Source organism: Anabrus simplex, chromosome 1 (genome assembly GCF_040414725.1).
Source record: "Anabrus simplex isolate iqAnaSimp1 chromosome 1, ASM4041472v1, whole genome shotgun sequence".
NCBI classification, from domain to species: Eukaryota; Metazoa; Arthropoda; class Insecta; order Orthoptera; family Tettigoniidae; genus Anabrus; species Anabrus simplex.
Genome location: NC_090265.1, coordinates 375,624,813 through 375,652,713, shown reverse-complemented (window position 1 = coordinate 375,652,713; position 27,901 = coordinate 375,624,813). Strand labels below are relative to the sequence as shown.

Genomic DNA, 27,901 nt, shown 5'->3' with positions numbered 1-27,901 from the left:
GGAATCCCTCGTGATGACATCTACAGAGTGGCTTCGATGTGCCAAACGAGGCTTTTACTGTCCAAGAACACAGCCCTCGTTTCGAGGTGGCTCAAGGCAGTTATATGGGACGAAGATTATGCAGATAAGTGACATTATACGTCAATAGAATGTAGCAATATGCTGTACCCATACTGGGTAATTTAGGGCAACTATTACATAATTCGGTTTCACAAACAGATGCATAGATGGAATTGTTGGATGAGAACCTCCAGAAGTCACTCACCAGGCTTGAAGTCTCGTCCTCCCTACTGTGCCCTTTGTATCTCGTAGACAGTTACAAAATGGCGCCGAAGGAAGGTATGGCCCACTAAATGTAAGAGAATAAGCAATGAGTATATGATACGATGTATAACAGAAGGCCATGCATATCTGGGAACGGACATATACCGAAGGCGGTGCGGAACAGCGAAAAGTCAGGTAGATTGTTTAAAAAAAAGAACAGAAGAGATTGTTTAACTACTTACTTAAAAAATTGAATCGTAGGAGTGAAGACGTGACCTGTGATCGTGCAATATATTGGACGAAATTATAAGGGATTTAGGAGAAATTCATGAAGAAAAGCTATTTTCGTTGCAAAGCAAACAGCATAATCGACCTACAGTGAAATCATAATTAGCTGAAATATTATAGCTAAGCGAGATACGATTAAATACGCTCAGCGGAATCCCGAGAGCAAGCTTATCATATCCACAGGAAGGGAACATACGATCTGCGCTAGAGAAATATAAACGAAAAGAAGACTATTTATTGATATTATTGATACACAAGAAGAATAACTCTAAACATTATTAAGCAATTTTTGAGACTTTTCCCCGAGATAGCTGATATATACATAATACGCAATTTGAAGAGATAGGAGTTATAAGCCAAAGGAAGAAAAAGAACAGTAACTGAAAGAAATATTAATCTCAGATTAATTTTACTATGGCAATGTTCTTCTCGGGAGTATTTATTTTTGTTGCTAGCAGAACTAACAAGATGATGAACTGCTAAACGTGTAAGATGGACCAACCTGGAGAGAGGTATCGCCCGACCAGATGACCAGCCCATGATGAAAGAGGAATACTACCCACCAGAATTCGGTTCTGAACGGGAGGAGGAGTGATGGTCAACCCCAGATCCTGATCGCAGAGCTAACCACATGACCGTCAAAGATGAACAACTGGCCCCGGAGTAACAACGAACGAGCTAAGTCTTTACATTTTAGTAGCTTAATTCTTGATCTATATATTTATTTCTAATTTGGCATGTGCTTTGAAATTGGTGATACAAACAATCTAATTAAGTGTGCAAGTGATTATAGGCAGTGAAGTGTGAGATATTTAAGTCTTTAATGATATAATAAGGCAGTATAGAATTAGATTTCTATTTACTTATTACCGCATTTCGGTCGGATAAATCAGTGAGGTACTTGAGAATATGAATGAAGTGTCTTGAGGTAACAGCTGATTGCTAAGAGTTAACATATGTTGTGGAATTTCGATAAATCTCGCATTGAACATACTCATGGATTACGTCATAGATGGACCGCGCGTCATAAATGGATGAATGTAATTATGTACTCCTTGTACAGCGATATTGTAGTATTAAAAAACTCATTTTGGGGTTATGCATCATAACTTTATTGAGAAGTGTTTTGTGTGAAATGCAATTGTGACCTATTTAGCAAAGCGATATATGAATAATCGCAACTTTTTCGTATAGAAGGTTATGTTAATTAAGGTGTGATATGGAATAGTTGAGATGATGTTTCTGAAGCGTAAGACGGCGAAATAAGAGGAAATATTATGTAATACCGAGGATTATATTATGATTAATGGTAAATACAAGGAATATACGTATTGAAGGGAATGATATGTCACATTTAAAGAGGAAAGGATCTTATGAAAAGATGCATATACGTAAGAGGAAATACACCGCGGGAATGACCAAGACCAAAGTATGAATATTATATTCTGACTTTTAATTGAGATTTACATGAAATGTTATGATAATAATAGATGTTGTGTTGGAAGCATAAGAGTTCTATGACATATTCTCGAACTGTATTTATACCAAATGGAAGACATGATAGATGTATACGCGGTAATGTAATCCCAAAGCATAAATGGGTGATATTCATCTTTATACTGCATAAATGAACCCAGTAACTTGCATAGTAGGGAAATGATTGGAATATGAAAAATATGAAAGCGTATTGAGCCAGGAATATATATAAATCAAGAATTATGTGGATAAATATATAGGTAGTTTATTTATTCTTGAACTGTGTTTATTTGAATTTACATTTTATAAGAGATTAATATATAGGGAAATGATAGACTAGAAGCCGAATATAGCAGGCATTAGAGATGTAAAGCCTTAGCACGTGAGTCGTTAATAAATAATATCCAAGAAGAAACCCGAATTAACTGAGTTCAGATTTTATTCATTACATTCACTTTATTCAAATTTTATTAATTTTATTCGGATTTTATTCATTTTTATTCAAATTTCATTCATTTATTTCGACTTTTATTTATTTAACCTGTTCAGGATGGTGATGTATAAGTGATTAAGAGGTATTGAAACATCATTACAGTATGAACTGCAATTAGATGAGTTATTTCCAAGAATATTTTGGATGTCCCATGATTAATTATGAACAATAATATTTATATTTTGATTTCATTTCGGAAACGATTCAGAACAAGTTAACATTACTTTTCATTTTCTTTTCTATAAGCCAGCGCTGACTTAGAAATTATCATTGTACATAGTGATGAAGATAATACAATCATAAATATCATTTCTTTTCCTAGGGCAATCTTATAATTAAATAAATGTGGATTGTTATTATTTTTATATAATTTGTGAGTGTTGATTTCTTTTCATCTTACTCACTCCTTGAGCTAGTTTGTAAGATTAGTAATCAATTTATTGTATAGGTGTTTGAATGCAATTCATTATGGAATTATAAAGTTAGCACTTGATATAGGCGAACTATTTACATATATTACGTCTTCGGGTGATCTTATATCTTCATTGGATTCACGTTAAGCGAAACTTAGTGAAAGATTTTCAGATCTTTCACGTGTATTGGTATACCCTGAGAATAAATTGAGCTACTGGGAGTTGTTTTGCAAACCGTTGCGACAGCGGGTGCACTACTTTCATTGCGTCACCGGCTGAACTAATAAAGCATACGGGCAATGGGATGTTCGAAAAAGAAAATAGGCACTACATAAAATATAACGAAAGTAGGATTCTGTATAATGTGGGAGGAATACACTAATATTATTAAATGAGAGGAATCTTCGTTGAAATATATTTCCTAAACATTTTATTATACTGATAAAATCACACGAGATGGTGCCATACTATAACATATAAACAAAGAAACAATCAAGACTAATGCAAAAATTATATATATATAGTGTGCCTTAACGTCCTTTCAGTTTATTCACAGTTGTAGCTGGTCCTTGGCATACCTCAAATCATTTGATTAATACACACTGCTACGTGGATTTACTTATCTATAAGAGTGATACTAAATGGCATCTATTATTTTAATCAGTTGATCAAAAATGGATATTAAATGGCATCCATCCTGTTAATTAATTAATTACTATTAATGATGTATTTAATTAACATCATTAGTCATGTATTTAATTATCATGGTTGTGGAAAGTATCACAAGTACATCTACTTTACCCACGAGATTGCATCCCCGCACATCAAACACATGGTCTATTTGACCATGACAATTATATATTAGGAGCCTCCGTGGCTCAGACGGCAGCGCGTCGGCCTCTCACCGCTGGATACCGTGGTTCAAATCCCGGTCACTCCATGTGAGATTTGTGCTGGACAAAGCGGAGGCGGGACAGGTTTTTCTCCGAGTACTCCGGTTTTCCCTGTCATCTTTCATTCCAGCAACACTCTCCATTATCATTTCATTGCATCTATCAGTAATTAATAATCACCTTGGGAGTGGCGACCCCATTGTAATACTAGCCTATATATGTTTCATTCATTACATCCCTGACCCGGTCTAAGACTGGAAAACAGGTTGTAGGTTTTCATTTTTCATTTTCAATTATATATTACACTGAACACATACGTGTATCCTGGGTTTACGTAACAAATTACATTCTAAGGAAAATCAGCCAACGCTGGAATCGAACCCATCACCATAGAACACTATGGGGATAATAAAAGACGTAAACACATTACATACAAAAAATCAAACATATATCACACAATACATCTTGATGATATGGCTTAATCAAGCCATAGTATCAGGTTAAATTCTTGTTCCAACATGAGTCGAACTCAGGTACTCCAGCTTCCGAGGTAAAAAATTTAAAACTCCTATCACGAGCTAATTTAATGCGTAAAAATGGGAAGGGGTTTATCCTTTGCAAAATCAGGAAATTATCCGCGTTATTCATAACGTATCATTAGAATGGAATTGAGAATGCATTGGCAAAATGAAAGGGATCCTGCAGGTAAACGCTATGCTTGTTGGAAACTACACAATCTCCTCTCAGACCCTACAAGTCCTCATGTCGTAAATCTGTCAATTATGACAATGGCTGTTTGTCTAGCTCTGTGGCTTACAAAAACACATTGAACTCCTCATTTCTTTCTTTCTTTCTTTCTTTCTTTCTTTCTTTCTTTCTTTCTTTCCTTTATACCATCTCGGCTCGTTATCAAGTACGCATTCATTTGAGAGCCATTACTTATTATTCATTATCTATATATTCAGCCTAATTCAATATATCACAACAGCCGTAATTATTATAATCTTTTATCATTCCAACATCTCAAACATGTCACAAGCTACACCCTTCCATATCATACCACTGCATCTCAAATCCGTTCTATTAATTTACAGAGAAGACTCCATTCTTACAGGTTATTTAATTCTTCTGGCATATCTATATAATTCACATAATACCTCGGTTTGAACATCTACAATGATCATCTATTATCATACGGGATTTATAAATACCTGAATCACCTTGAAGCAAGATAGTAACATTACGAAGAAGTTATAAATTTAGCTAAATCGCTATTCTCAAAATATATGCTTCATATACACTAAGAATTTATGGTATCTATATAATAATTCATGCAAATAAGCCTGCTAAATATCAATGATTATTCTTAAATCACTTGAAAATCCTAATTAAAATAATAAATAATCTTTTCCCAGTCACACGCGTATATTGTTCCCTAGATTTACTATTGTTGTTATTTATAACATTCTAATATTTACGAAAATAAAAATTGCTACTGGCATGCAAATCTCGTGGTTTAATATATTCAAATTATATGTACTTATCAAATGATGGGTATGGTTTGCCGTAATCTCGAGGTACACCTTAAATTTTTGCTCCGTCATGATGAGTGTTCTTCTCTCTGATAGTCCTGGGTTCCTCTTCATCCTACCACGATCGATGTCTCGAACTGTGGTCTTCTTAGTTGAGTCTCTGGACGTTCCCTGTAGAAATGACTGCAGGCACTTAGGCGCGATTCTCGTAGGCTTCATATCTCGGGGTTCGACGACCACTCACGAACATACAGGCAAAATGGGAAACCAGTTAGTAAACACTGTTTATGTACTTTCAAAGGAATCTACTGGTGATAAGATCCACTAATGACTTTAAATACATTAATGCAAATAGTGGCAAGTTTGTAGAAATCACTGTTCATTTCCCCATTAATCACACAGTCTATCACCACGAGTGTCCATGGAGTATGCAAACGCTAATTTTATCAGAAATAATTCTTTAATTTTACTGAACGTCACTCACTCTTAAAATGCTTTAGATCGGTCACTATTAATTACTGAACGTAATTAGCTATCTCACTACCTCTAAACAACTTGACGCGTTTGCCCTTTCACTGATGATTGCATCATGAGCCGCAACTGACGGTCGTTGTTATTTAAAATATAAAATGTTGAGATAAGACTTCTATTCGTCAATACTGTACATTATCTCGTACCACACGGCTTATTTCGCGATATTTTACATCGCACTGATGTGTTTTTCTTCTATGACACAACACTTCATACACTGATATCCAAGTTCACTCCTAACGTGTGAGTACTGCGGCTACACAAATGACAATGGGATCCTGTATCTAGGTCCCGGTTCTACTTATAGCATCCGGACAAAATGATCAGGGGGAAGGTAAATCATGCTCTGCTCAAAATGAAGGTCCGGTAATCGGAATCTTTCAGTGACGTGAAAACACTCAAATTATAGCTCGCAACCTCTACTTTCTACTGATTACATATAAAACCAAAGCGATCAGTGGGTCATTCACAATCTCAAAAGCGTCCTTTTAGGAAATCACGCGTCATGGTTCATCATGCAAGACTTCCCACTTTTTTCCACACGTTGTCAGATTTCAGCAGTCATCTTTAATCTGCGTACTACTGTATGGCAGGCGTCATTTTCGATCCACTATTCAAGTATTGCATTTATATGCATCAACAATTAGCATTAAATACATCGGTTCGAATGAAACCTGACCCATAAATTTCCAAAAATTATCTTAGATGAAGGTCTTCTTCTTCCTCTTTTTAGTAAATTATGGTGAAGTGACACCAATGAATGCGGTGTTGAATTAGTAGAGGACATTTATTTCTCAGGGGTTAACGCACCTTAATTCAGCCCATTCTCTCCGACAACCTGCATTTCCACGCGTAGCGTCATCTCTCCTTCTCGTTCATTTGAAAAGAGAGCGCGATTTCAAGGTCCAGCGGTACTGCGCTATCCTTTCCTCGTTACAGCGCAGAAAACTGCTCCCTTCGGGCTGGGATATCGCAAATCACATCCCGGTTCGGCATATAGACTGCTAATTACTACATTATGTGCCACAGAATGTTGCGGAAAACGGCATATATGATTGACTAGACCTCCTAATATGCCTATGGTATGGTGATGAACGGTCACATCGCTGTACAAATAAGAAAGGTTTGGGATAAAAATAGCTACGTAAATATATGTGGCGCATTATTCGTATAGTGACTCTCGACCTATAGTTAATCCATAGAAAGTAAATACACGAAAAAACGTTTGTATAGATAACTAGCTGTAGTACCCGGCGTTGTTCGGATAATTTCTTAATATTTCCCTTTAAGATTTGCATTACCAGTTAGTTATGTGTGAAGTGAATTTTTATAGAATTACTTTTTGACTTGCAGATTGATATGTTACGATCTATAATGTAGTTTAAGGATTATTTAGATCTGTTTGATTTCAAGTTTTAGATTATTTAATTTTCGAGTAAAACTTTGTCTTTATGGAAGCTCGAATCGACTGGGAAGTATTTGATCCTGTCAAAAATTAATAAGTGATAACTACCGGTATATGTATTTAGCCGTCGCACTATAGATACGATGTACAGGATTTCAGCTGTCAATGAGACCGTCCCCCTCTGGTCCCCCACCCCTAAGAGATAAAAAATCTCGAGTATCACCATCTCAGTGACCCTGAAAACTGTAGATTCGACACTTTCGATAATTTTTTATCTCACTCCCCCCTCACCCTCACCCCAAAGGAGGCGGAACATGAACTTTAAAAAATTCGGCGTGTCACTAATCATTTCAGCGACGAAAACTATGGATTTGATACTATTCTAGAGTATTTTATACCCCCCTCTCCCCCTTCCATAAGGGTGCTAGGGGTGTCTTACCCCCACGCGGTTTGTCTCCTGATACTAATTGATAAGTATACCAAGTTTGGTGAAATTGCTCCAGTGGTTTAGGAGGAGATGTGTCATTTACACACCCACACACACACACCCACGCACACACATACATCCATTTTTATATATAGTAAGAAGCAGAAGAAGAATTTTTTTAATAGTTTCTCTATGATTTTTGTATCCCACCCCATTCGCCCCCCACTTGGACCTGTAAAAAATTCGGAGTATTACTATTCATCTCAGAAACCCTGAAATCTATGGATTCGACAGTTTTTAATTATTTCTATATCCCAACCTCCATTCGCTCCCCACCTAAAAGGGGACTGAACTTGGACTTGAAAAAATTCTGGAGTATTACTTTTCAACTCAGCGACCCCGAAAACTGTGAATTCGACACTATTCTCGATTATTTTTATAACTAACCCCCCTGACCCCGTCCCTTAAAGGTGCTAGAGATGGCTTACCCCCACAGTACTCGTCTCCCGATAGTAAGTAATACGTGTATCAAGTTTGGTTGAAATTGCTTCAGTGGTTTAGGAGGAGATGTGTCATTTACACACACACACACACACACACACACACACACACACACACACACACACACACACACACACACACACACACACACACACACACACACACACACACACACACACATCCATTTTTATATATGGTAAGATAAGATTTTTATACTGCACCCCTTTTCCATCCCCGCCCAGGGGAGTCCTATGAGTGCCTTACACAACAGTATACTTTTTCTAGATAGTAATTCTTATGTGTACCACTTTTGGTTGGCAGCTATGCACAAACGTACAGGCATAATCTCGCTGCTCTAGAATCCTGGAACTGACGTTGCCATGGTTACGGCAGTTCATTTATTTTATCCGATTTCTAGAGCAGGGGCAGTGTGGTACCAATATCTCCGTAACGGTTGGTTTTACGGCCTTAAAGCATGGTTTTCGGGCCCGCAGGGCTTTGTCTCGTCCTTATACGACAAATTCGATATTTTGCCTACATTAGCCTATTATTTTTATATCTCCCACCCCCGCGCCCCCCACCTCGAATTGTTTTGAAAATAAAATACAGCCCATGTTACTCCCTGGCAATATAGCTTTCTATAGGTGAAGACATTTTTAAAATCGGTTCAGTAGTTTTTGAGTCTATTCGTTACAAACAAACAAAATTTTCCTCTTTACAATATTATTAGTATAGAAGTATAGAAAAGGCTCCCATGACTTGAACTTTAAAGCAGAGGTTTACGTGTAATTGTAGATGATAACAGTTGTGTAAATTAATTTTACGCTACCAGGACGTGAACTGAGCTCTTTCAAGGTTTAAAAGGGAGCCTTTCCTGAGCTCTGGTAAAAAACGCATCAAGCACTTGTAAAGCCTTGACAACCAAATCCTTTATTGCACGCTGTGAGTTAAAACATAATATTGTACTGCATTTATTAAACAACAATAAGGTAATTTATTGTGTGTTTTCTAAGGAGTGCCTAACCAAGACGATAAAGTTGTGCTCAGTTTACCCAGACGGACGTGGGCTTGGTTCCACGTCAGGAAGTCGAAATATTTAGGAACGAGATGTCTACTTAAGGAGAGGTATATGGCCCCGAGGTTCACTCAACCTGCACAAAACAATGAGTACCACGTTAATTGCTGAGGGATGAGGTGGCCGGGAATAGGGCCTCCAAGGGGCTTCATGGTCTGTACTCAATATAAAATAAAGTCCTCGATCTTGACTGTCTTTCTCTCTCTTTCTCTCTCTCTCTGTGTGTGTGTGTGTGTGTGTGTGTGTGTAAGAGCTAATCTCAAGAGCTACTGGATGGATTTTGATGCTGTTTTCACAACTCTATTAAGCACTTATCGGTAAAGGTTTGTGAATAGAAACGTTCATCTATGACCGAAGGAAGCCGAGCAGTAGCAATTTCAGTGAAGCATGTCGAAGAAAAAAATGGCCGTTCGTGCGCCTGTTTGGCATGCACTGGCTAAACAGTCAAATATGAGGGTGAGAATAGTTCAGTATAAAAAGTTCTACAAAAAAGTCCGCGACAGCATAACACATATCATACGGTAATTGTTTTGTGTTACAATTTGCGGTAAAAACACTTTTTAAAATTAGTTACTTAATCCTTGTCTGTCTGTGTCTGTTAGGTCATCAGCCCAGAGGCTGGTTGGATCCTCAAATAGTACTACCAAAGTTTATGCGGTTATAAGGAAACCGCAAAAACCAATGGCAGCACCAAAATGAGGCATACTAGGCAAGACGAGGAGTGAGGCAGGTTGTCATTGCTTTCCTCACTGGGTCAGAAAGTGCTATTGCAGCACGACTGACCCTATGAGCAACACCTTTCGTAACACTCATATGCACTAGTCGTGCTCTGAATGCCATTACTCAGTACCACCTATACTCCATCAGCTTCCATATTGTCACAGCCATGGATGAGACTGGAACTTCGGTGAAAGCTACACTTTACTCTGGCCTGTGCCAAGAGATGGATACAAAAGTACTGTATCCATCAAGAAATGGCAGCAGGCAAACTTAATCCTTATAAAAATAAATTGTTTATTCCCCTCAAGTAATTGATATAGAATAAATCTAAATTACAGAATGTTATTTTCATGTATACTTTCGGATATATCATCGTTTTCACTTTTTCGCGCAATCTCCACTATGAAATATGAGACTGAGCGAGTTGGCCATGCGGTTAGGGTTGCGTAGCTGTGAGCTAGCATTCGGGAGATAGTGGGTTCGAACCCCACTGTTTGCCGCCCTGAAGATGGTTACCGTGGTTTCCCATTTTCACACCAAGAAAATGCTGGGTCTGTACCTTAATTAAGGCTACGGCTGCTTCCTTTCCACTCCTAACCCTTTCCTCTCCCATCGTTGCCGTAAGGCATATCTGTGTCGGTGCGACGTACAACAAATTGCAAAATAATAATAATAATAATAATAATAATAATAATAATAATAATAATAATAATAATAATAATAATAATAATAAAAATAAAAAGGGAAACTACGGAAACCCATTTTCAGGGCTGCCGAGAGTCGGTTTCGAACCCACTATCTTCCGAATATAAGCTCATAGCTGCGTGACCCTAAACGCACGTCCAACTTGTTCGGTCAAATTATTTTTAAAAATGCATTTATTCTATATCACTGTTACTTTTTACCCCAAGACATAATTTGATTTACATTCGATCTAGTATGCGCGCATAAAATACATGGTATATATACTGTATTTAAACAATTCCAACGACAAGCAAAATATAAGTAATTGAATTAAACAAACAGAAGGAACACAATCTACTATTTGATTTCGTTGTTCAGAGGTCTAATTCGTACATATTTTATCCGGATGTATTATTTAAGACGATAATTATATTTAAAGTTGTTTACAACATAAAATTACCTATTTAATTTTCATCGATTCAGTGCCTGTAATATGAAGATGACACCGAGTATAAATTATCAGTAATAAAAAGACAAATCAGGACAAACGTGAATCTTATGGCATTATTTTATAGCTTTCTAATAAAAATCCACATGATTGCCTGTTGATTCGTGCGCTTGTCCTTCTCGCGAGCATAGTTCGCTGGTCAACATAGTTGCAAGCGCTCTCCGCTCGAGTCCAGGACCTTCGAACGAATACGAGCGAGTGAGAAACATACATTGCAGTGCTCTAGTTCCTATCCCTTCCTCGCCATGATACCTGTATGTGTCGGTGCGACGTAAAGCAACGTGCAGAAACAAAAATAAGCAATGAATTTAATATAACTCGGTCACAATAGACGGCAGATCCCATAACTCATCAAAAGACCTAACTTTTACATTTGGTTTGTGGTAAAATACTCGAGCCGACCTCAATTGAGGAGTTCGTAAATCCTGGTACCAAGCTAGCAGGTTCGATCTCTGATGAGGTCGATGTTATTGAGAGTGTTTAAATACAATAATTCCATGTCCTTGGCTTCTGGCATTATTATTATTATTATTATTATTATTATTATTATTATTATTATTATTATTATTATTATTATTATTATTATTATTATCGTTATTATAATTATTATATCGTGTGGCTATTGCTACCCTGGTGCAGGCCTTGTAAGGCAGACTCTTCGACGAGGGTGGGTGGCGTCTGCCGTGCATGAGGAACTGTGTGTTATTGGTGGAAGATAGCGTTGTGCGTAGTTTATGAGTAGCAGATATATTAGGGACAGAACAAACACGTGGTTCATCGAACCTGAGGCCCCTAGGACCGAAGGCCAAGACAATGACCACTCAGCAATCTAGCCGGGCATTATTATTATTATTATTATTATTATTATTATTATTATTATTATTATTATTATTACCGAGTTTTTTTTGTGGTAGTTATGCGTGAAAGAAGGTGCGGGGTGGTGAACAGGTCTCAAGCTACTAAAGTAAAATTAATTTAAAATTTAACAAGGTTATATTTTCTTTTTTAAAACAAAGAAATAACAAGCATGGCAGGTACAAGGTAGCAAGTCCAAAGGGTAGTTACAATATTTACAAGATTTGGGCTTCGCGCCCTGACTCCACAATGCTAGGGCAATCAGCCCAGTTTTACCCCAAACACAAGTTTCAACAGAGGGGCAGAAAACCCCATTCATGCCTAGGAGCCCTTGCTCCAAATTACACAGAAAAGCCTCCACGAGGCGTACAACACTCAATTTTCAAAAGAGCCACTCGCTCTCAAATTTAAGCCTCTCCCAGGCCACACCAAACTCCACCTTCAAGTTGTCCTCAACGGACCTAAACACAGGGGTAGAATACCCAATCTACTGAGGTCTATAAAATGAAAAGAAGGTTAATTAAATGACCTCTAAGGTAACAATTTGAGAGGAGGCGAACTTGCACTCCTAATACACTTTGATTAAGACCTACTTGGCACTAGGCCGTTAATACAAGGGCTAATCCCATACTAAAGAGGTGACTTAAGAAGAGAACAATTTGTTTTACGTTAACGAAGAATAGGTTGAGAAAAATAAGTTCACCTCAAAACAATATGAGTGGGAGCTCGAGAGGGTTAGCACTCTCTATCCCAGTATGTAGCTTTAAAAGAGAATATACGAAAGAGTAGTTACATTTAGGAAAAGGTTACATGGTGGAACGCTTAGAACCCGCCCCGAGAGTTAAACTGCTGAGCTAGCAAAGAAAGAAGTTATTAATCGGCCATTACCTTGTTGTTGACCGCTGCCGAGGAACGAGGCGCTTCCCGCCTCCTGCTATGTACTTTATACACTGAAAGATGGAACAGAAGTGGCCCGGAGACCCTAAAATCAGCAATTTATATACTCTCGCGGAAGTTTCTAGGCGTTAGGGGAATGAGAACACCCTCCCACGAGGATTTTATTGGTTCATCAATAAACCCCCTACACAATACTAAGAAGAAACACATAATTGGTGGAAAATTAATTTAAGAAATTCGGGATAGGCTAGATTAAAAACAAGGGGAAAGAAGGGGTTAATATTGCCAACTTAACCAATGACTGAAAGAAATTTAGCAAAGAACGAACATTTGAAATAAAAATTTCTCCAACAAAATAGTTCTTTGACTCCGCACTAGGGTGCACTATTGTTGATCTTCAGTAGTGTCCTCTAGAAGAGAAAGTTCACACTTCTTACTTCAAGCAAAACAAAAACACATCAAAAATGACACAGTTCAAAAACTCAAAATTTTCCACGTGGTGACATCTTCTGAGAAGGTAGCGAATTAATAGCGTATATAAAGTTCAGACTTCCTCCAGCAGAGGAGTTTCAACTGGCGCAAATTTTAAATTAGCGGCGTGGAGGTGTACCGCCCGGTACAATTATTATTATTATTATTATTATTATTATTATTATTATTATTATTATTATTATTATTATTATTATTATTATTATTATTATTAAAATATTGTAATTCTTTGTGTTTAGACCAGTATCTGGACTTCCAATTTCCAACACACGAATAACATTTCGTCTTTTAAAACTATAATAATGCAGATTCTCCATCTCAGTGTTTTAAAAGATTATTGTCATTACCTTAGAACATACAACGTTTCTCGAACTTTGATGCATGCTGGTTTGGTCAGCTTCTTTGCTGTAACTAGGAGAATCCTTCAAAGTGCACATCCATTCACTCTTCTCTTCTACAAGACGTCACATTCCTTGTCGAGCATAAATACCGTTACGGAGATAGTTTTTCAGAGTAAACTGAGCTTTTAGCTTTCCATTTGCGGGCTCTTCCTCGAAGATAATAGCATGTTTGAGGTTCTGTCGGACTTATCGATTGGCGACTGTGAGCGATGAACTCCGTCCCGGATGGAGGCCACCCTATCGTTCAGTGTTTGTGACAGCTTTCCACCCCTTTCTCTACCTTACATGGATAGTGTGAGTAGGAGAAGGGTTTTATGGCATGTATAGTATATGCCATAATTTTTACTTCGACTCGTTGTACATTAAATAATGTTATATAGTGCACGTAAAGCACTTCGTTATTTCAAAGAAACAACAAAAATATAACCCTTAGCATGGCAAATACGATCTTTGTCCGGCTTCACCGCTAAATGGTTAGTGGTGCTGGCCTTTGGCCGGGTCGATGATTTTTACCTTCATTGGTTAATTCCGATGACGCATGGGCTGCGTGTGTGTGCCGCGTTCACCATTAGAATTCATCAGAGGTAGGGCGCCATGCTCAGAGACGCGCAGGTCACCTATACGTGTCAAATCGAAATACCTGTACCCGGGCTCTCTGGAGGCCACATGGCTTTATTATTATTATTATTATTATTATTATTATTATTATTATTATTATTATTATTATTATTATTATTATTATTATTACTATTATTATTATTCATTCATTCAACTTCGCTAATCGGCCAACTAGGGACCACGATAAGCCTCACTTTACATTCTGGCATTTTTTCATCTTTCGCTTGATCCACATCGTCTTCATTAGCTCACTGTGTTTAGCACGTTCTTCTGTCTATTTAGCACCAGTTGCCCGTTTTTCGTCCCGGAAAGTCCCAAAAGTCTTGATGGCTGCTCTGAAAAGATTTCGGTCTTGTGCATCTTCTGCTTGTAGGCCCAGTTCTTTAAGATCTTTCTTGACATTAACGTACCGTGGCATTGCCGTTTTTGGTTTTGCGTCAAATATACTGAAGATACGTTTCGTCCATCGAGAGTCGATCATCCGTCGTATATGACCGTAGAAGCGAACTCTGCCTTTACGCATTGTGTCCGTGATCTTCTCTATCTTAGAGTATACTTCTTGCCTGGATTTTCTAATGTAGATGCCATTTATTATTATTATTATTATTATTATTATTATTATTATTATTATTATTATTATTATTATTATTACTATTCTTCTTCTTATTATTATTGAAATCCCGAGAATGTTTTAATTATGTCATTACTCATCATAACCAACTAGAGCTCCCTCTGTGGATTAGTGGTAGAGCGTCGGCCTCTGGATCCCGAGATAGCGGATTCAAACCCGCTAGATGTAGTTGCATGGTTGAAGGGCAGAACAAGTCCATTAGACAATCTATGTTGTACGATCTCGGCATGTAAACGATCTCTGGTGATTTATTTGGTGTTTAAAAGATACAATTAGGCTAATTAAAACTCAGCCATAAACGCCCAAGTGAGATTCAGGTTTTTCTGCCATCTAGTGTGCCTAGTGTAAAACAGAACTCCGAAATTGACGAGCAGGCAGCCAAATGGTGTCAAATTAAAAGGCTTGTACATCTTAGCTGAGGCATTATGATTATTATTATTATTATTATTATTATTATTATTATTATTATTATTATTATTATTATTATTATTATTATTATTATTATTATTATTATTATTATTATTATTATAACGAACTAGAGGATTCAAACAACCTTTCTTAACCATAAAGTTGTTTTGTAGATCATGGAGTTAGAAAAATGTATATTCTCTAAAGCACTTCCATGGTGGTAGTGGTTGTGATTATTGCTTTTAGAGGAATTGGGCAACCATCCTCTTTTAACAAACTAAATTTAAACAAAAATGAACAGAAAACAAAATTCTGTTAATGGGTATTTAAAATGAAAGAATACGTAGATGACTTCAATACTACTACTACTACTACTACTACTACTACTTTTTTGCTATTTGCTTAACGTTGCACTGACACAGATATGTCTTATAGCGACGATGGGATAGGAAAGGTCTACTACTACTACTAATATTAATGTTATTCGATTTACATCCGAATAACTACTTTTACGCTTTTTGGGATGCCGAGGTGCCGGAATTAAGTCCCGCAGGAGTTATTTTAGATGCCATTAAATCTACTGACACGAGGCTGACGTATTTGAACACCAGGCTGAGCCAAGATGGAACCTGCGAAGTTGGGGTCAGAAGACCAGCACCTCAACCATCTGAGCCACTCAGCCCGGCAAATACTTTCAAAAAGCCGGAATGGAGACAAGAATATGAAATCAGAATGCAAGTTCCCTGAATAACAGAACACTTGAAATGAAAAATGAAAATCCTCAGCCTGTTTTCAGTCATCTGACCGGGTCAGGAATGGAATGAATGAAGCCCCATCTAGCGGCGTGGATAGGAAATGTGCCGGCTGCCGAAGCCTGTCGCACTCCTCCGGGGCAATGATAAATGACTGACAGATGAAATGAAATGATAATGGAGAGTGTTGCTGGAATGAAAGATGACAGGGAAAAGCGGAGTACCCGGAGAAAAACCTGTCCTGCCTCCGCTTTGTCCAGCACAAATCTCACGTGGAGTGATCGGGATTTGAACCACGGTATCCAGTGGTGAGAGGCCGGCACGCTGCCGCCTGAGCTGCGGAGGCTTCAGAACACTTGAAAGTTATATGTAATTGATGAATCCATCCTCACACATAAAGTCAGTGGTGAGCTCAATGGTATCCTTGCGTTCGGCTAGTAAGTGTTCGTGTATTTCTGACAGGTCGAGGTTTCGTCATAAGACCTATCTCCGTTGGTACGACGTAAAGCAAATTAAAAAAGAAAAACATAACCAGCACCTAAAATAATTCCTGTGGGACAAAATTCTATTACCTACACGTCTAAAAAATCAATCAAACAAACAAACCCATCCGTAAGAGTAGCTAGTGGGACGTAATAATAAGAACATTGTGTTGTTATTGAAAAGGGTCAGAAAATCTTTTCCGCAGATGTATCACCAATGGGCAATCCTATAAGAAAATGAATTGAACAAAATATGTTGATTTACTTTTCATACAACGTGTATTATGCAGACCTTTTCTTAAAATTAACCGTTGTAGGAACATGGCCAAAAATTCTTGGGAGTCCAGTGTAAACGCCTCTTCTGCTTGAGAATATTGTAAAAATTTGTAGCCTGTAGGTTTAATGCCACATTTACTCCTAATAGTTTTAATTTCATGCTGGAGTTTTGTCTTAGATTGAGTTCCTTAATGTGCAATACATTACAATCATAAGAGTTTGTTGCACACAGCCAACTTCTCCATCTGCAACTAAACACCCGGCTTCATGGCTAACTGGTTAGCATACTGACCTTCGGTCCAAGGGGATACCGGGTTCGATTTACCGGCCGCATCGGGGATTTTAACCTTCGTGGGTTAATTTCTCTAGCTGGGTGTGTGCGCCGTCTTCAACATTATACGTAGTACAGTCATTAAGTTCTGAGACTGACCGCATGATGGCGCTATGGTGCACTATAGCGCATAGGTGGCGCTGTGGTATGGTACCATGTCAGTTAGTCTCTCGTCCATGCAAGAGACAGTTGAGCACATGCACTGGAAGCAGACGTACGGTCGTTGTTGTGACGGTGATTTGAATGCGCCAGTCGGACCTTGACATGTCACAGTTTGAGCAACGGGCAAACATCAAGTTCTGCCAAAAATTAGGCAAAACCGCTGCCGAAACGTTTGAAATGATGTAGCAGGTTTACGGCGAGGATGCATTGAGTCGCAGTGGTGTGTTTAGGTGGCACCGACGTTTTGGGCAAGGACGGGACAGTTTGGAAGATGATGTGCTTACTGGTCGGCCACAAACAGTTCGAATGGAACGCAAGATCCAAGAAGTTGCAACGTTGGTGCGCACTAACCGCTCCCAATCGGTAAACGATCTCGCAGCAATAATAGGGGCCAGCCATGGAACTTGCCACAAAATTCTGACGGATGACCTCAACATGTCTCGTGTTACCCAGCACAGTGTGCTACGAATCCTGTCGCAAGACCAACGTGATGGTCGCATGACCATTTGTGGTGACCTCGTCAGTAGTGCTGCCGATAATCTGACGTTTCTCAACCGGATAATAACTGGAGACGGAACATGGTGTTTCCTTTTAGCGGTGCTTCCAGCAGCTATACCGACGTTGGGAAACGTGCATAATGGCCAGCGGCGACTATTTTGAGGGTGGATGTGGTTCTGTGTACATGCACGCCGTGTAGTGCGGCATCGTGTGCAACACACAGAGTCGTGCGGGTGCCTGTCATCCAGGCGTCAAGTCTCGAAACTTAATGACTGTACTACGTATTTCATTCTACGTAGGGTCCTTCCTCACAGACGCGTGGGTCACCTGTGGGCATCAGCTCGAAAAACCTGCACCAGACCTTACCGGAGGCCATACGCCATTGTTATATCGTTATGTTCAGACCGAAGGCGTCGGAATTAGATCACGCACAGATGTGCGTCTGAACGGCTTTACCGTACATCCAGCCACTACCTCCAAACTGTATCATTTACGAAATGATGCCATTTTCTGTGGATAACGCTTGAATCAATGAATTTGAATCTTGAAGTGAAAGTAATTTTGTCATGTACACTGACTGACAGAGCAAATGCAACACCAAGGAGGATTGGTTCGAAAGGGATGAAAGTTGGGGAAAAAACAGAGACGGCACGGACGAATAATTGATGTTTATTTCAAACCGATATGCAGGTTACACAATGCGCACGGCATCGACTCAGTAGGATGTAGGACCACCGCGAGCGGCGATGCACGCAGAAACACGTCGAGGTACAGAGTCAATAAGAGTGCGGATGTTGTCCTGAGGGATGGTTCTCCATTCTCTGTCAACCATTTGCCACAGTTGGACGTCCGTACGAGGCTGGGGCAGAGTTTGCAAACGGCGTCCAATGAGATCCCACACGTGTTCGATTGGTGAGAGATCCAGAGAGTACGCTGGCCACGGAAGCATCTGTACACCTCGTAGAGCCTGTTGGGAGATGCGAGCAGTGTGTGGGCGGGCATTATCCTGCTGAAACAGAGCATTGGGCAGCCCCTGAAGGTACGGGAGTGCCACCGGCCGCAGCACATGCTGCACGTAGCGGTGGGCATTTAACGTGCCTTGAATACGCACTAGAGGTGACGTGGAATCATACGCAATAGCGCCCCAAACCATGATGCCGCGTTGTCTAGCGGTAGGGCGCTCCACAGTTACTGCCGGATTTGACCTTTCTCCACGCCGACGCCACACTCGTCTGCGGTGACTATCACTGACAGAACAGAAGCGTGACTCATCGGAGAACACGACGTTCCGCCATTCCCTCATCCAAGTCGCTCTAGCCCGGCACCATGCCAGGCGTGCACGTCTATGCTGTGGAGTCAATGGTAGTCTTCTGAGCGGACGCCGGGAGTGCAGGCCTCCTTCAACCAATCGACGGGAAATTGTTCTGGTCGATATTGGAACAGCCAGGGTGTCTTGCACATGCTGAAGAATGGCGGTTGACGTGGCGTGCGGGGCTGCCACCGCTTGGCGGCGGATGCGCCGATCCTCGCGTGCTGACGTCACTCGGGCTGCGCCTGGACCCCTCGCACATGCCACATGTCCCTGCGCCAACCATCTTCGCCACAGGCGCTGCACCGTGGACACATCCCTATGGGTATCGGCTGCGATTTGACGAAGCGACCAACCTGCCCTTCTCAGCCCGATCACCATACCCCTCGTAAAGTCGTCTGTCTGCTGGAAATGCCTCCGTTGACGGCGGCCTGGCATTCTTAGCTATACACGTGTCCTGTGGCACACGACAACACGTTCTACAATGACTGTCGGCTGAGAAATCACGGTACGAAGTGGGCCATTCGCCAACGCCGTGTCCCATTTATCGTTCGCTACGTGCGCAGCACAGCGGCGCATTTCACATCATGAGCATACCTCAGTGACGTCAGTCTACCCTGCAATTGGCATAAAGTTCTGACCACTCCTTCTTGGTGTTGCATTTGCTCTGTCAGTCAGTGTATATGGTTTATGCGAAACATCAGTAAACCGAGTATAACTCTCCCACTTCCTGCATACCATTACCAAAGCCACGTCGATTAATTTGGGAATTGTATTGCATTGTTTGTGCCTCAGAGGAAACGATATCAACTATACAAAGCTTGATTACTGTCTTCTTGAGTGATATTTAGGTACTTACGGATAACTGGCGATCTACAAGTTTGTATTTGACTTTTTGAATTTTGTACGTTGTACTGTACGCGCAAATACATCAATGTTAATATGCATAATCAGCGAATGGTTAAATTTTTCATAGATGATTGAGTTTAAATTATATTCGATGAATCAATTGCGTAACATATTATTCTAACATAGAAGTAATGACGCATTTGATACCATCTGTGATTATTCAATTGCGGAGGTATAAACACCTAGGTTTTGTTCACATAGTTAGAAGTTGAAGAATGATAGTTCCGACCTATCACTGACGAGGATATTTGACAAGAGATCATAAGAAGCAAAAGATCACAGTTCTCGATTCGTCGTACAAGAGAGTTCGGCAGAGAACGTGTGTTGTAGAAGGGAGTCAAGTCAGAAGAAGAAATGCTGGGGCTATTGGACTCTGTGGTTATCATACGCACTTCGATGTACCTTTCCATGTACCAATATGAAGTGAGTAATCAGTACGGAGGGATATTAAAAAGGCAAGAAGCCATTGGTAGATATACCTGAAGAATGAAATATCTAATTGTATGTTCACTAGTTCTGTGGAAGAACCTTGAATATCAGTGATATCAGGATTTGCAGGAGGAGGTTTCATTACATGTAATTAATTATAATATCTGAGTCATTTTTGAAGATAGAACACCATATTTAATGTCATACGCTTAGATAGCTGTCAGTTATCTACTCTTCTGGCAAAATCCCTGACAAAATGTTTTATCAAACATGCTGTCTTTGCTATTTGTTTCATGTCCCACCAACACAGCCAGGTGTTACGGCGACAATTTGATAGGTAGGACAGGGATACTATTAGGAAGAAAGCAACCATGACCTTAATTAAAGTAGAGCCCCAGCATTTGTCTAATGTGAAAAAGAGAAACCACGGAAAGCCATCTTTAGAACTGTCGACAGTGAGGTTCAAGCCCACCATCTGCCGAATGCAAGCTAACAGCTAAGTGAACCAAGCTGTGTATCCAGTTCACTCGGTATATTAGCACGAATAGCGTAAAATACACTACAGAAATGTATCAGTAGGCTCTAGTGTACCGGTATATGTATATTTGGGTACATAAGTACGTTCCTCAGTTAGCAGAGTTAATATTTTTCATATGTGAATTCTAACTGAATTGCTGCTCTTTGTCTTGTCCGGCCTCACGGTGTAGGGTGTAACGCGTCAGCCTGTTACCTGGCAGCTCCGGGTTCGATTCCCGACCGGGTCATGGTTTTTTAATTGTAATGATTAATATCTCTGGCCTGGGGACTGGGTGTTTGTGACGCCCTTAATCTTCCTTTCCTCACACACAACATTCCACACTGCCGCCATTTCAATTACACGTAAGTTAGGTTCATGCAATATGGTGTCAGTAGGGGCAAAAGATCCACATCGCTCGACGCCGCGAACAAATAGCATAAAAAAAAACAACTATTCGTCTTACACTGCCACGAAAAAAATAATTAAATGAACACATTAGATGGTTCCACTAAGTAGTATATTCCAAGATATCAGATGTGAGATGGCGTGGGATAACACTACTTCGAATAAACTTGAAATTAGTTTTCAAAAAGAGCAGAGTTCATAATATGAATATCAAGTTGGAAATCAAGAGGATAAATTGAGAGACATATTAATTTATAGGAAGATAAATTAGGGATTGGAATAATTTACCAAGTGAGATGTTCGAAAAATTTCCAACTTCTTTGAAATCATTCAAGGAAAGGCTGAGAACAGAATTGCTAAGGAATCTGCTACCTAGGCAGCAGCCCTAAATACAGGTCAGTAATGAATGAACATTATAAAATGGAAGATGTGTTTTGTATTTAGAACCTTCAATAAGATGGAAGTTTGGCGTATCCTATAATTTATTGGCTGCGTGGTTAAGGAGTTGTGCTTCCATTTTCCAGGTGTATGCATACGTTTCTGCCGGTTTTTCTGGTAATGAAAACACGTAATTTTAAAGGGAAATTCTTGTTTATTCAAAATATTGGCCATCGGCTTTTACACACTTCGCCTATCTTTCAGGTAAGTTATGAATGCCATGCCAGAAAAAACTGCTTGTCTTTTGCGGCAAACCATTCGTCGAGCCATTTTCCAACTTTCTCGAAATTGCGAGCGCGTGCCCCATTGATGTGACGAGGTGATAGTCAGATGGCGCCAGGATTCGGTGGGTGCGGAAGGATTACCATCCAAGCGATTTCAAGGTGTCTTTCAATTGTTTTGCTGTGTGAGACGGCTCATTGTCGTGTAAAACAATCACTTTGCCATGTCTTCTGGCCCATTCAGGTCGTTCTTCGATGAATGCGAGATTTAAATTAATCATTTGCTGGCGATAGCGTTGTTCATTAACGGTTTCACCGGACTTCAAGAGTTCATAATACGCAACACCGCTCTGGTCCCACCAGACACAAAGCATGGTCTTCTTGCCGAAGCGATTTGCCTTGGTGTTGATGGACTGGCTTTACCAGGTGAAAGCCGCGATTTTCTCCGCTTCGTGTTTTCAAAGTAAATCCAATTTTCGCCACCCGTCACAATTCGGTACAGAAATGATTCTATTTTGTGGTGTTGAAGCGGCATTTCACAAGTGACTTTGCGATTTTCCACTTGCCGTTCATTCAAATTGTGTGGAATCCATTTACCGTGTTTATTGCTATTCCCCGTTGCTCGTAAACGTCTACTGATTTTGTGTGTGACACATTTAATAATTACGCCAATTGCTGTCGAGTTTGAGTTGGGTCATCATCCAGGCTTTCACATTGAAATCACCAAGTTTAGATTGTCGAAACCATGTCTCACATATTATAATCGATGTGCGTGTTCACCATATGTATCTACCAGCAAACTATGAATTTTCACAGCCTTTTCCTTTTGATTAAATAAGAAAAGCAATGCGTGCCACAAATGTTGTTTTTCAGGCACAAACGTCGACATACAACACAGATGCTAGTGTTTGGCGGACTCAACTTGTGTGTGTTGGTAGGTTTGTATCAGACGAACAAACTGATGCATGTGTCAAATTCATACGCTGCGTATTCGCTAGGGTCACTTCTTAGTGAAACCGGAAAGGACTTATGCATACACCCGGTATACATTCTGGTTATGTCAGAGTGATCCAAAATAAAATATACTAGATTTGTTAACTTCGAGGTATTTCTTTCTTAGAGATGTAGAAAGGTACTTTGACACAAATAAGAAAGTCAAAGTGTAGTGTGATTATTTAAAAGTATTGTACATATTGTGCGAGGAATGGTGGATGACCTAGTGCAAGCAATAAAAGAGAAAAAGTTAGCAGTTTCGTGAAAGCCAATATTTTACAGTGTTTAACGTTAGGTAAATTTTGGTTGCAGTTTGTATTGGGCACCCAGATGGGGCTGTTTAAGGAGAACTATGAAAGCAACTCTCTTGAATTCACGTTAGTTATGAACGAAGCTGACAAATGTAATAAAAAGTAATGATATGTAAAGGAATAACAAGCATCTGCAGGGAATACGAGTGAAGTATCGTGGGTAATCTGTTTTGTTATCTAATAGATCTCTCCAAAATTACTTACGAGGCTTATTTATTTAGCGTATGGCTTATACAGACCACCGGCCATGTCGTGTTCTGATTCTATTCAGGGCAGTCCAGGTCTTACGTGGTAGGTGGGATCCGCTTGGAAGTCAGGGACCTGAGAAGAAGGTATGCAGGCGCACATCTATTGCTGCTTCCCATCTACTTTCCAACTCATCAACAGATTTGAAATTCTTAGCATCCATGCCAGCAGCATCACGAAGAGTTGGATGGTGTGATTTTGGTCTATTAAGCTTCAGAAGTGGGAGGTCACTATGCTTAGGTAGACTAGGATTTCTCGAGATCTTGTAGAATTCCTTCATAAGGGCATTGGATCGCCATAGATCAGGTGGCATTATGCCAGTTAGCAGTGGAAGCCACTGAACTGGAGTAGATGTGATTGCGCCAGATATGATGCGCATTGTGGTATTAAGCTTGGTGCCAACAAGCCTTGTATGATAACTTGTTCATACAAACAGGTACACAATACTCAGCACTTGAATACACCAAACCCAAGGCTGAAGATCGCAAGGTGGTGGCTGAAGATCCCCAGGTAGCTCCACACAGTTTATGGAAGATGTTGTTTCGAGACTTCAAGTTCAGGAGGTGTTGTTTGAAGGATAGTGTACAGTCCAAGATGACACCAAGTTATTTTGGGTTCCAATTATGGCGAAGAATTCTCCCTCTGAAACTAACATTCAGTTTCACGTTCGCCAAACGGTTATTTAAATGGAAACAAGGCATTCTGTTTTACTCACACTGGGATGAAGTCTCCATATTTTGAAGTAGTTTTCCAGTAAAGACAAGTCTTTGGTAAGAATCTCTTCAGTTGTATATATTACCTGATCTTGTACAGATAGAGCCAAGTCGTCTGGATGAAGTATCAGGAAGGTCAGAGAAATATAAGTTGAACAATATTGATGAGAAAACTGTTCTTGGGGCAATCCGTTGTTTAGCTTCCTCTCCTTGCTTATCTTTCAGTGATTACTTGGAACTTCCGATCACTTAACATGTTGTTAACCAGTTGAACCATCGTACTGTATGGTATGATACAAAGACATTTGTAGATAAGGCCTTCCCTCCATACAGTGTCAAAGGCAGCAGTAAGATCAACAAATGCTACAGATGTTTTCAGCTCATTTAATATCCTGCCTCAATGAAGGATGTAAGAGACAATACTTGGTCACAGCAGCTACGGCCTGGTCTGAAGCCTGCCTGTTCAACTGGAATATGCTCTAGGATTGAGCTACTTAATCTGTTAGATACCAACCTTTCAAAAAGTTTGTGGTAGCAGCTAAGAAGGGCGATGTGTCGATAGCTTTCTACCTTGTTGTTGGGTTTGCCAGGTTTCAGAATATATATTATCTTCGCTTTCTTGAACTCCAATGGAGGTTGACCAGTAAGCAGGATGTCAGTGAAGAACTCTGCCAACCATTTCTTAGCATATCCTCCCAAATGAATCAGGAATTCTGGATGGATGCCATCAAAACCAGGTGACTTAAAATGTTTGAGGTCCTTCAGTCCCATGTCAGTGTCTAAAACCGTGAAGGGATGTGCATATTCAGACGAGGGAGATCTCGTCTTTTTCAGATCACGAAGCTGTCGTATAATATGTTTGGTATGTTCCTTGTCGGGAGGCACTCTTGATGTGGTAATGATGTGGGAAACAATTTGGTCAGGTGTTACTCCCGAACGTTTCCTGCATACTGATCCACTTCCTCCCAATCTCCTCAGAAGGCTCCATGCTTCCCTGCTTGAGTGGGTAAAGTCAATACTTTCAACTGTACCTGTCCATTTCTGCTAAATACGTGACTCTGAAAACACCTAGCAAGTTGACTACGCGGTGTTTGTCACGTCGCTATGAATTTTAATTCGGGAGATAGTGGGTTCGAATCCCATTGTCGCCAGCCATGAAGATGGTTTTCCGTGGTTTCCCATTTACACATCACGTAAATGCTGGGAACTTTCTTTAATTAAGGTGACGGTCCCGTTTTGCTAACTCCTACCCATTTTTAGTTATCCCATTGTCGTCATAAGACCTGTCTATGTCGGGGTTACGTAAAACAAATAGCAAATAGCAAAAATAAAAACCTAAAAACTTTAAATATTCATATTTCGATGAAATTTATGATAGAATAATGTTACTGTTAGTGCGGTACATTTTAGCTTTTACGAGACTGAAAAATAATATGTAATGTTGTAAAACTCACGGCATACAACCCATTATGGGATTTAGCAGCCAATATAAATGCTGCCCAACCAGATAACTTGTAGATATTGAAAAACCACGTGGTCAGTGTGACGACTTCCTCATCCTCATTGACGAGGTCCAGTAGTGACCGGGATTTGAACCACGGAACCCAGCGGTGAGAAGCCGGGCCTGAGCCACGAAGGCTCCAATGATTCCACGACAGCAGGTTCAAAGCCGATCGATGCCCTTCTGTCATCATCCAAATACGAAGTGAATTTCCATCAACAACGGGTACAACAGTAAATTCTTTCCTGGTTTTTTCCCCAATTGTCTGGGGTCAGCGCTAATGTGTATTAAGTCCAGTTTCACGATCAGTCGTCCTTCCTGACGTGGTGACATACTCAGCTGTATTGCTTGGCTTTCGCGACCAGGTCACGGCCTCCGTTAGCTCATCTATTGGTCTCACAAGGCTGAGTCCACCCTCATCGGAGGATCTGCCTTACAAGGGCTGCACTCGGCTAGAAATAGCCACACGAAATTAGTATTACAAGGCTGAGTGACCCCGTTTCAGCCTCCAATTCATAATTAAAAGAATTGGACTGACCGTGAAGCGAACTGAAACCTCGGGGTAAGGGGCAGACACGCTACGCTATACCACAAGTTGATAATTTTTTCATTGATATAGTTTCGGCAAATTTTGTCTATATCCGGTTTGTGCCTATTCAGTAATATGTTTGAAATGTCCTGCTTTTACAGGTGATCAAGATGTTGGTGATAGTTGTGGCCCTATTCGCTCTCTGCTGGTTACCCCTGCAGACGTACAACGTCCTACAAGACATCTATCCACAGATCAATGGGTAAGTCTCGTCTGACTTGACGACTATTTTCTTTGCAAGGGCTAGGCTACTTCTTTCGTTTCAGTAGACAGGTAATTGTCACGGTAATTACTCTTCATGGACACATACAATGTTCTTCTAGACAGAGGTGCTTACGCTGGGCATTTCGTTCCTTGGGCGCACAGCACTGCAAGCTGGCAGGCTGGCAGGCGATGTGCGTATTCTATTCAGCCATCTTGATATAGAAGCTTCCTACCAAGAGTTCTGACGTCACACGCTTAGTGCTAAGTCTTCGTTCGCGTGCAATTCCTATACTACTGATACTTCTTATCATAATATAGCAGAAGAAATGCAATAATCTCTCTCTATATAAAATAACTTGTCCTGACTGACTGGCTGGCTGACTGGCTGACTGACTGACTGACTGACTGACTGACTGACTGACTGATTCATCAACGCCGAGCCAAAACTACTGGACATAAAGAAATGAAATTTTGCGGATATATTCATATTAAAATGTAGGCGCTCGCTAAGAGAGGATTTTTGGATATTCCGTCCCTAAGGGGGTGAAAAGGGGGGTGAAATTTTAAAATGAGTGTATCGATATATCAAAACTTTAAAAGTTTACAGATGTAAAAATTGGTATTTAGAATCTTCTTTAAAAATAAGGAAACACGCATTTTTCGTTTTCAGAAAATCCCAATAGGAGGGGTGAAAAAGGGTGAAAAAGTGGTTGAATGCCTTAAATCAGGATACCTGTAATTATATATCAGAAACTGAAGACATTACAGACCTTTAATTGGCAATTTTGATCTCCTTTAAAAATCAAGAAACACGTATTTTTTGTTTTTGGAAAATCCAATTAATGGGGGGTGAAAAGGGGGTGAAATTTTAAAATGAGTGTATCTATATCTCAAATATTTTAAAGTTTATAGATGTAAAAATTGTTATTTAGAATCTCCTTTAAAAATAAAGAAACACGTATGCTTTTGTTTTCGGAAAATCCCAATAAGAAGGGTGGAAAAGGGTGAAAAAGGGGTTGAATGCCTTTAATGAGGCTACTTATATTTCAGAACCTGAAGATATTACAGACCTGAAAATTGGTATTTGGGATCTACTTTAAAAATAA

At 39.8% G+C, this 27,901-nt stretch overlaps 1 protein-coding gene across 1 annotated transcript in view; it reads left to right on the top strand.

The window, feature by feature from the left end:
- The window catches only part of LOC136867588 (RYamide receptor-like), a 97,748-nt gene that overhangs the window by 41,041 nt on the left and 28,806 nt on the right, over window positions 1-27,901 (top strand). Inside the window, exon 4 of the mRNA XM_067144718.2 lies at window positions 26,693-26,793. Within this exon, the coding sequence (XP_067000819.2) occupies window positions 26,693-26,793 (101 nt within the window). The remainder of the gene's footprint in view (window positions 1-26,692; window positions 26,794-27,901) is intronic.